This window comes from Parambassis ranga, chromosome 7 (assembly GCF_900634625.1).
Source record: "Parambassis ranga chromosome 7, fParRan2.1, whole genome shotgun sequence".
NCBI lineage: Eukaryota > Metazoa > Chordata > Actinopteri > Ambassidae > Parambassis > Parambassis ranga.
Window position 1 is genome coordinate 12,022,163 of NC_041028.1, and position 11,318 is coordinate 12,033,480.

General features: G+C 39.5%; 1 protein-coding gene across 2 annotated transcripts in view; it reads right to left on the minus strand.

Moving 5' to 3' along the window:
- Positions 1-1,322, minus strand: part of LOC114438963 (TOX high mobility group box family member 2-like) — a 69,345-nt gene extending 68,023 nt beyond the window's left edge. Inside the window, exon 1 of one of the 2 annotated variants that reach the window (XM_028410634.1) lies at positions 663-1,322. In XM_028410634.1, coding sequence (XP_028266435.1) covers positions 663-767 — 105 coding nt within the window. In that variant the 5' untranslated portion in view covers positions 768-1,322. The remainder of the gene's footprint in view (positions 1-662) is intronic. The other variant, XM_028410635.1, reaches the window with a different exon arrangement.
- Between the last annotated feature and the right edge of the window lie 9,996 nt (positions 1,323-11,318).

Consider the following 11,318-nt stretch of genomic DNA (forward strand, 5'->3'; position numbering starts at 1 on the left):
CAGGTCACAAGCCAAAAGCCGCGGGGTGTCAAGAGTGAGGGAGAGAAAAGAGTGATACTTGTAGCGGCCAGACTGTGTGCTTTCTCCTTACAAAGTAATTAACAGTACATTACTGGCACACATCCATTTAATCGTTGAACTCCCAGCGGAAAACCATGTAAGCTATAAGAAATCATTGAGAGGGAAGATAATGTTGGATCAGAGAGCAGAGATTGGGGCAGTATGGATTCTATACAGCCCCTGGTATTCCACATCGGGTGGGACACTTAATGCCAGCTTTGTGCAAAACACAACTGCACCGATCTGAGCGGAGGGAGGGAGGTGTGGGGGAGACAAAACGTAATAAGCATGCTTGCCGATGGAAGAAAGTTGCGTTTTCTTTCAACGAGAAAATAGAAAGATTGCAGGTTTCAGAAAAAGGGTCCTGCCTCACTGTCTACTTCCAGACTAAATTAAAAGCAGTCCAAGCCACTTCACTTGCTGACACTTGACATTTTCTAAAGAGTGTGTAGCTGTTTGTTTGGAGAAAGTGTGCGCCTGGGAATAAAGCAGGCTCCGCGTGAAAGCTGCATTGGTTTATACAGAGAGAGAGAAAGAGAGAGAGAGAGACAGGTGAGACATTCAGCGCTACAGTGCACGAGGCTACACGGAGTGTTACTTACCTTGTTCGAGTGATAATAGTCCAACGAGCTCAGGCAACTTGGATCAGTCGGTAGGGAGCATGAACCCACATTTGCCGGGGGCGCAGGATAAAATCTCACGTCCATCTCAGGCTGAGCGAGACTGAAGGCATGAAATCACTTTCAGCGTCTTTGACTCACTATTGTCTTACCAAACACAACGCCAAAGCGGGAGAGACACACAAAAAAAAGAAGTGGGAGAGTTTTTACTCGGTGCACTCTTCCCTCACATCCGTTCTCGGCCGAACTTCGGCACCAACTCTGGTGATGCGCAGTCCTCCTCAGAGCCCCGCACCAGGATGCGAAACACACTCACTCACTCAACACGGAGAGTAGGCTACAAATTCATTGATACGCACGTGTTGGCAAAACAATGCAAACCTCCAACTTAGATCCTGTCTTATTAGGTATTTTCACGGCTGAACAGCAGCCCACAAATCTGCAGCCTCTGCTTTTCCCCCACAGCTCTCAGGACTCCATACAGGCTTTGTTATGGAGGTGCATTTTCTTGCATTGGTTCCAGTACAGAAGTGGTTGGACTTCCCTCTGCCATGCGACCTCTGCCGATAATAAACGGGAAAGAGGAAAGGAGGGAGAAGGGGGAGGGGAGATTGGTGGCTGCCTTGGCAACCGCTCTCCTTTCTGCAACTGCGCGCTCCTGATTAGCTGGAAATGTAGTAGTGTGCACGGCCGTGCATTATAAAGCGCACTTTGCTTCCATCAGTGCTTCATAAAGGCTTCCATTTGGGTTATTGTGCCAAGGCGGATGGGAGGAGGTTGTGCAGAGTCTCTGTAGTTCGACCATGTTTTTCATGTATTTTAATTTCTCATTGGCCGCAGGCCTGCACATTGTAAAGGCAACTTTGTGGTTTGTGATACTGGGCTGCATAAAATTTGATTTGCATAGCGTGAACCTGAACCTAGTGTGTTTAAACACCACACATCCTAATCTAAAGCTCCAAATTCACATATGAATGTGTTAGAGTAAAAGCACAACATTCCTAATTCAACTAAAATCCAGTGATTTTGTAGAGCAGAAACACTGCTGAATTCCAATAATTATAAAGTTGTTTGTATATATTAAGTTTTAATATTATTTTGATATAAGCAAGTGAAAAGCAGCAATGCACACTTGTAACCCCCCTCACTTTCTAAAGTGTGTAGGATACAGTATGCTCCGAGTGGAATATGTACAGGGAGGTTTAATCTTGTATTGCCATGCAGTTGCAAATGTGTGTGTAGAGAGAGGCAGGGGCTGTGAGAGCCGCCTCTGACAGCTCACTGAATGTGATGGATAGCACACCCTTGCCCTGTGATGTGCATGCACATTTGATGTTGAAATGGCCTATCCATGGGACCATTGTCTTTCAATCATGTCAAGGCAAAGTACAGAACAGAGCACATTTTCTGCTGCCTGGCGTTATTACTATGCCACAGTTTACAGCACAATCCATACACCCTCTGCCTGCACAGAAATGTTCTTCGTGGCCTGGTGCCGTTCTGTTTAAGGGTACCTAATTTGAGCTGTTTTTTCAGAAAGCATTAAAATAGTGATAATGTAGACTCTTTGTTATTCTCTAATAGTGTTTCAGACAGGCTTTCATTAGGTGAACCTGAATCTGAATAAAGGAGCATGTGACACAGACAAGGGGTACAATTGTTTTTACACAAACCATGACACCAGCATCTGCCCACTGCTGCAGTTCTTATGTTCCCCAACGGTCTGAAACTCAAAAAGCTGGTCATTATTTCAGCAGGTCTATTATGTTACAATGCAGCCTCTTCATTTTTACAGTGTGGCCCTTCACTGATAGGCACATCCTGCCACACTCACCGTCCCAGCACGCAGAGGGTTAACCACATGGCTCGGTGCCATGGCTTCATGGGAATGGAATGTGGAGTGCTGTGTGTGCAGGGCTCCTTTCCCAGCATCCCTCACTGCCCAGGCGCATGCTAATGATCAGTATTATTGAAGCACAATTGATGGGCTAGCAACCAAACAAGAGAAACTAATTACTACTAAGGCTTTATTGTCCTTTAATTACTGAATCTCTATGGCAATTAGTGCTGCACAAAGACGCAGCCCTACTTTAATCTCAAATAAAATGTGATGCAGATGAAAAAATTTGGAAGATGAAAGGTAGATAAGATAATTTGGCTTTCAGTGCATTCTGCAGAAATGATGCCTGATTTGAGAAAAGCGCGACACCACAAAAGAACTGCTGAGGGCTGTGCTAATTTAAACGCAAAATCAGCTCAAAACAGATTCAGTGTGTGATATTTCTGCGACCTTGGACAGCTACATCCTAAAAAAAATTAATGCTTAACATGTCTTTCCAAGTTATATTAGAGAACATCCAACCACGGAATCAGTCTGTCACTAAATGATAACTTACAAAGTTACTGATGGTGTAGAACTGAGCCTATCACTGAATTCTTTCCAAACAACTTAGCAACTGATCCATTACAGTAATCTGTATATTCCAATGGCCTATTTGAATAAATTCCAATCTTAATATGTGTTTCTGCATCATAATCTTCATAGGTGATGTAATGTTCATACTGAGAAATGAGCACGGTCTCTTCACATTATCATTTACTCCTCAATTTGAGCAGGCAGTTTATGCATTTGCTTAAAGTTTTGAAGTGTTGTGACCTTTTTTACACATCATTAGTCCTTATTTGTGCATTATAAACATGGTCTTATACTCAAGTACACACATATGCCCCTACAAACAGAAATGCATAAACAAGTGGCACAATCTACATTCCAATCAGTAACTGCCATTCAAACTCTCTGTCAATAATCACATTTACATACATAACTGATGATGCAATCTGCTCAAACACAATGACAGTGGATTTAACCTGGAATGCTAAAAGAAAATTGTCAAAAAGCACCAACACACACCTGACTGACAATAATAATACCATGTTTTTTTCCTTGTGTGAAATAAAAGAAATAGGAACAAAGAAAAAAAAATGCCAGCAGTCCTCAAGAGCCGGCATCAAAATAAAGAAACCGGGCTGCTGTCAGTCAAGTAAAACTGGAAATACACAGCAGCATGGTTAGGCTGTGTTTAAGATGCAATAATAGTACATCAACAAATTAAACAGGCAGTTTATCCATGTTTTGTTGGCTCAACAGATTTGGAAAGCAGCTTTAAACATCTTTTCTTTCACTGAGACTTTTTAGTCTGATTCAACACAAAAGAAGGAAATTATGACATTTATATGAGAAGAACGTTTTGTGGGTGAAAATATAGGTGGAGCTCCAGTGTTCCAGTGTTTTGCATAACTTCACACGTTCAGTGTGAGTTAAAGTTTCTGGTTCCCCAATGTTGGAGTTAGAATATTACACATTGTTGCATTAAAAAACTGAATTTTGTCTTTATGACAACTAACAAGCTAATATTATTCTGCAGTGTGATCTAAATTAATAAAACATGCATTGTTGTATTTTTTAGTTGTATTGTTGTATTTTTTAGTAAAATACATTTAAAAAAAGTTAAATTCAATCATTGCTGGACACGACCTTATCTGCCATTCAGCAAACGTTGAAGTGATCTTTTGATTGATAAGGCGGCTACAGATGCTCACTTGCTCTCAGTCATTCTAAATAAAACATCTGAAAACACTCACTTTGGTCCAAATAAACCAGGAGATGACCAAACAGAAAATCCACTCTCTGTATTGAGACACTGTACTAGTAGTGTAGTGTTACTGCATTGTTAAAGCATGTATCATGTTTCCTCTATACAGTATGCTCCATCTATGTGTTACACCATCCAAATGGGCCATACAGTAAATAACTGTTAAAGCCTGCAGGGCACATCCAGCTAAATTAATCTCAGGACTAAGGGAAACATTTTAAAGATTGTTTATTTACAAAAAAAATCAATAGTCACTTGTTGAGAATTATTTTATAAAATGTTAGTGGAGCACTCTTTCAAATGGAGGGTAGTTTAAAAATAACTTGCTGTAATCAATGTTTCAGTAAAAACTTGGTTAAAGATTTTTTAAAACCTTCTCTCACCTGAAGAAGGCAGTGAGTTCTGTCCCAGCTTGCTGACCTTTGACCCTTTTGCCAGGTCACACTGACCTTCCTTATTTCAGCAGGGCATGGGAACCTTGAGTGTGTCAACAATGTAATCCAAGAGCACAAACATTAGTTAAGATAATGTGTTCATCATTGTGAGGGATTTTTTCCAATCAGTCTCAGGGATGGCGGTGAAGACGCAGCTCTCCTTCATAGAGTCATGAGAAAATGAGGGTTCTATCATTGTAATGCATTATGAAACATGTAGTGATACATGGCCCTTAGTGCAGCTCTGCGGACAAGGAGGCTGTAGCTGCTGTACAGTGTTGCTGGACTTTTAAGTCTCTGAACTCCAAACCACTAAAAGACTATGTTCATGTGTGTATTCTTTCTTTACAAGGAAAGCGCTGACTCCAGCACAGAAGTCAGATTCAGTACAGTATGCCTGTAAACCTGAACTCACAGCATTAAAAAATATTTGACTGACATCATGTCCTCATTGTGTCATCTACCTTGCAAATCACCCTGAAGCATAATTAAGGAAAATCACCGCAGGGCTTACATGCATTGACTCTTGGTTTAGTTAAAAAAAAAAGATGTGTATACCTTTCCCCTCTGAGTGAAGGGCTGCAGGAAGACAGAGAAGCTCAGTGAGAAGGAGAACAGACTTGTCAGTCTGACCACGTTTCATTTAGCACTTCATTTCAAGGAAATTCAAGAGACTCTTCTAATTGCCTTTAGCATTTCAGCAGAAAGAATGCACTGCAGTGTGGAGGAGCTTATTTCACTGTTTTTTTTATATCGTTAAAGAGGCCAACATGTGCACACACTGATAATGCAAAGTGAGTTTAAGTTGTTTTCTGAGAAATGTTAATGTTAAAACAACCTATGGAGACACTGCGTGTTGTTTTGGTCGCATGTGTTTGGTGTGTCACAGGCGTTTGCTCACGGCTTCTTTTCTTCCTTTTGGACACACATTATCTCATGCATATGACTGCACGAGTGCATGTTTTGTGCACATGTAGGAAAACAGGAGCTATTCTTATTTCTACTCAATGAAGCACATGGCATCATTTGCCAGTGAAAATTGTTTGTCATTCAAGCAGAGGAATTGTGAGTCATTCCTATATAAAGAAATTCAAGCATCCAATCATGGTCCCTTTCAGATGAGCAATTAGGATTCTTTTAAAGCAGCTCAAATTACAGATGTTTTTACCGACTAGGAGGGGGAAAAGAAAAGAGAACAGGAAAAAATTAGGCTAATTTGAATTCAGGCATCTTTTTAATGTGACCTAACAGCAATAACAACCAATAGATGTGTTTTTTTTCTCAGTGGCTGCACTTATTTCACGATTTCACTTTTTTTTCATTTTACCCTTTCTGTAAAGTGATCTTCTATTTATGCTGATGTATAGAAAAGATTCAGGCATCATTTTTTCAAAATAAACAAACCCTGTTTAATCTCTTTGTCTTGAAGTCCAGACATGCAGATTCTATGTAATCTCTATCATGAATGGAGGTGAAACAATTCTTTAGCATCTCATGTTCCATCCACTGGAGCATATTTGATCTTGATCTGGGCTGAAGGATGATGCCTGTACTGGCCTCTGTGCCCACATCATGTAGACTGGGAGTAATTCAAAGTTTCTCATTTTTGGGTAAAATGTTCCTTCAATATAAAAACAGTAGAAGTCATGGTTAAGTCTCTGCTCTGGAGAAAAGTCAAACATTTGCAGCTTTTCATGTGAGAGAAACTGAACTGAATCTTTTATCCAACAGGAAGTTAAGCACAGAGTTAGTATTTAACTTCAAATTCAAGGTTATGTCTCAGTACCTGCTCACCTTAGCTTTATAAAGTGAATAATATTATAATCTCACTCTACAAGTGGATTTATACGAGAAGTGTCTGTGATTACAAGGAAAAATGTGCTTAATGGTCAAATATCTGTAAAATTCTCACTGCTCATTCTCTTCCTGTTCATTTGTCAATTATTTTTTGCAATTTAGCCCACAGCTTTTGTGTGTTTTCTAACAAACCCTTGTAGATTCTCTACATATTTCCCCTGAGTGTTGATTTCTTCTTAATCCCACCTTGGTGGCATTAAACACCTGGGTGATTTAAAATAGATGGTTATGCAATTTTGACCTATTGTGGAGAAAGCGCCTGTAGCGAGGCCTGAGTGCCTTATCATGTATAAGCACTCTTAGTAATGACAGTTTGGACCTCTGTCAGCCTGGTAGGAATGGTATTGTTGCACAATGGAAAGCAGAATGGAGAAAATAGTTTCCCAGGGGCTCCCTGGAGAGATTGGAGATTAGAGTTTTATCGACGCTACCTTGCAACAGGATGAAGATTTTCTTCCACAGACAGACAAAGTTAAAGCCCAAGTACATGTTCTGTGTGGGTCTCTGTGTTGGACATGACTGCCCACATTAATAAAATATGGCCGCTGAACATGCTGTTCAACACTCAGGGAACAACAATATCCTTTTAAGAGTAATTTCACTTAGGCTGTTGCCAGCCTCACCCCTTCTTTCTTCCTCTTTTACAGACACAAACAAACACACACACACACACAGACTCATATTTTCAAGGGTGAAAGAATTGCCATTACCAGTGAACACAGAGGCTAGGAGGAGAGAGAAGAAAGAGGAAGGAGGAGGAGGGGGGTTGGGGATGGGATAAAATCCATCAGATTTGATGGCATGGTGATGTAGATAATGTTTTCTCTTTTTAGCTCAGCTCACAAAAAAAAGAAGGCAGAACACAACCACTTTCACTCTCGCACACACTCTCTGTTTTGAATGAAAAGGGAGCAAAATGTACCGAGTTCTGTGTGCCTAACACGGCTCTTTGTGCACAAACACCGTGCCCTTTTACCTATCAGAATGATTGCCACACCATTATGTGATTTAATGGTAAAACACACATACTCTTAATCCAGCTGCACCGCTCTGGCAGAGGAGCTGGGCTTATATGAAAAAAAAGAACATAATTATCCAGTTTCTCATCTGTTTGCACAAATAGGACAGAAAACCCCTCAAAAACCGCTCAACGCTACGGTAATTTGCTGCAGAGAAACATTGGAAAACAAATGTGTTCAGGAAATGTAGATGGGTTTTTAAGGTCTGAAAGCCACAGCTGCTTGGCAAGCAGGAGCTGGCTCCTTTTGTCTTTTATCTTCTTCTGTAATGTGCACAGGTGCTGCTTAATTCAATTGGAGAACGTTGCCATGGTTTTACATTAATATATTTCCATGTTACCATTACGACTGTTGTCATGGAGATGATAGGACCTATTTGAACTGAAAGCAGTGATGGTTTTATGGGGGTACTGCTCTTCTCTCTCTCTCTCTCTGTCCCTCCCTCCTCTCTCTCTCTCTCTCTCTCTCTCTCTCTCCTGTTCTCATTCTCACTCACCCTCTTTCATTTGGTTGCTCCATGTAAAGTCACATGGTATGCAGCCAGATTTAAGGCTTGACTTCACTCTTCATTTTTCCCCCATTTTTTTTACTGCTTTTAACTCAGTATTGCTGGAACAGAAGAAGATACCTGCCAACCAACAGATTCAGAAGATAACACACACTTTGGTGCTTTTGCAGCACTGTGATACAATAATCAAATCCATCGTTATGCGCAAGAATGGTTCAAATATATGACATTGAAAACTGTTTTTTTTACTAATGTTCCAATTGACTTCCATTTGCTCTGAAGCCATGTTGACTGAATGTCTTTTGAATTCCTGGAGAAAATGGTTACAGAGGCAAATGAACAGACTAATCAGGCACAAAGGTTGGGTTGCACTGGAAATGGAATTTGCTTGAAATCAAAATAACTATATACAACGAAGATATTTTTTTAACATAGTCTACTACGAACATCTAATCGAGACATGGTTATTCCAATTAAAGTAATTGCACACTTTCATAAAATCAATACTGCTCCCTGGTACCGTAATTGCTTCTTTCAATCAATTTGATGCATTTTCTAGAACAAAAGGCAAAGCAGGGGTATTCAATTTACTCAAGCATACCAAAGTTGATGGAATGCTTGTATTGGCTATTAAGGCATTGGTTGTTTTCATCGTCTTCTTAAGGATGCCAGTGGAATATCTTCAGAGGCAAGTTCAAAGTCACCTTGTTATCTCTGGATTTTGTCTTCCATACCACTGTAACTCATTACATCCGTGTACACAAGAGGAGAAACATATTAGTACACTGGTACCTATCTGAAATGAGATGCAAAATGTATCACAATATGCTGTAACTTCGACCTTAGTTTTCTACTAATGAACGCGCTCACACACCTACACGCACACACGTACTGTACGTATACAGAGACTCACACACCTTGGTGGAAGGTCCAAACAAATACAGAGAAAATCTAACAAAAGCAGCCATGAGAAACTGGGCTATACTGACAGCTTTGATCCATCAGAAACTGTGATGCAAAGCAAAGTCTAATGTGCCCTACTTTTTCTTGCATTAACCGAGCTCACAACATTTTCTGAGGTTTTTAAACATACAGTGTTCTAGACTGCACTTCTCTCACCACTGTTTTGAAATGAAATAACTTAGAATTAGAAATGGGTTACAGTCTGTCTCTCCTGTCTTTTCACTCTATCACAGTCTTACACACACACACAGATAGACAGAAAAGCCCATGTTTAAGGCACCACCATTTTCTCTTTTTCTGCATTTCGCTCTTTTTTTTTTGGATAATGAAAAATGTCTGATATGAAACTCTGGACTCGCAGTGCAGCACCCAGCTTTCTGCTATTCTTATACAAACGCAAAGTGACAAGATGGTTACTCTCTCTGCACACTGACAGTTCATTCCGGACTAGGAAAAATGTCAAAAATGTTTAGTCACGGCTGAGTGGACTTAATTACCATCCTCTAGGCTGCCTCAGAACTCAGTGCCACTAATGGTCCCGAGCTACAGATAAAATTCCATTTACAAGAATGTTGCAACCACAAGATCTGATTTGGCCAATATGAAATATTTACTTTGATGTAATTAAAGTGACAATGCTTATCACCCATTCTAGCCCCAAATAGAAGGAATTGCTCCATTTAAATAAATATGAAAACAATCATTGTTGGCCTTTTACATCAAGGTGTAAATTTAGCATTTGTTGTGTCTCAGGATAATTGGATCAGTATTGATGACAGAGAAGTGTTGATTTTGAACTTTAATAAAAGAAAATCTGGCGTCTAACAAGTTCATGAAGTTCTGTTTGTTTTTGTGAAGCTAAAGGGTTTGAAGTTATCAATGTTAAGTCATTATTCAGTGTTGGAATAAACATGACATGCAAGTCCTTTACTGACAGCAACAAACCTAAAGTATTAAGTTTGCCCAGTGCTTATGCTGAGTTGAATAAACATCTGTGAACACATGAAATCTGAAATTTTTAATTTAATTTTTTTTTAAGTTTCAGTGACAACTTTTTTTTCCTGCACAGTAAAATGTGAAGGCGCTACATCCACACAGACAGAAATAGTGTGATTTTTATTATTCATTGCAGCAGGAAAACTCAATCAAACAACATCAAATGTTTATATAAGTCATAACCCTGAACACAACACTGTGGTCACATCTCAGTGCACATAAAATTGTAGGCTTTGTTAAAATAAGACCAATTTTCCTTAAAAGAATTTTTTTTCTATGAAGGTGTAAATAGTTTATATGACTATCTTATGCGTTTATATGACTACCTTTGACAGCATGTTACCTATCCCTCACTCTATTTTACCTTTTATGCTACAAAGACATGAATATGATTCTGGTCTGTCTCTGTGACATCTGCCGCTGCACTGAGGTACAGTGGAGGTAAATGGAATTTTACTTATGATGCTCGCAGCATTCAGATTCACAAATATCTTAGTATCAGTGTCCCTGTTGTTCTGCATGTATGACTTTCCTCAAGTATTGTGACATAAAGGTAATGAAAATCAATCCATTTACATTCACATCAAACAGACAGTGAAATATATTTCAGTCCGGACAAAGATAACCAATCATCTGACCATTAAACATGACGTTATGTTTCATGGTAAAGTTCACAGGAAGTTGATGTTTTCACACTCACAAATGAGTGTGCAGTGTGGGCCATTGTGCCTCTCCACACCCTTCACATCCATCATGTGAAAATGAGTTCACATGCATCACTGCTAACACAATGTTCTTAAGAGGCTGAAAGAAAGGCTCACCTAACATGCGAGATAGCACCATAAAGAGGGACCCACTGACGTTAATGAAAATGTATACCATTTAAAACTAGTGGAAGCAACGGCTGAGAGGAAGACAAAGCATTATTTATTAATAGTAAATGGCTAAGTGACTGGCTGTTGATGGTGGAGGCTATTTTAATACCATCTCTGTACACTTGATGTTCTTTTCCTAAAGAAAGAAGGTATAGTGTTTGGTCTATTGGAATTAGTGGGTTTAGATTATTTGGGGTAGACAGTGAGCTGTTTTCATTTAAGATTCACAGACTAGTTTTTAAAGATCATATGACTACTGAGTGAATTTAAAGGGAGGAATTCATGTAGAAACTTTTTTTTCAATTAAAGCAAATAAAGGGCTCCAGATAGATT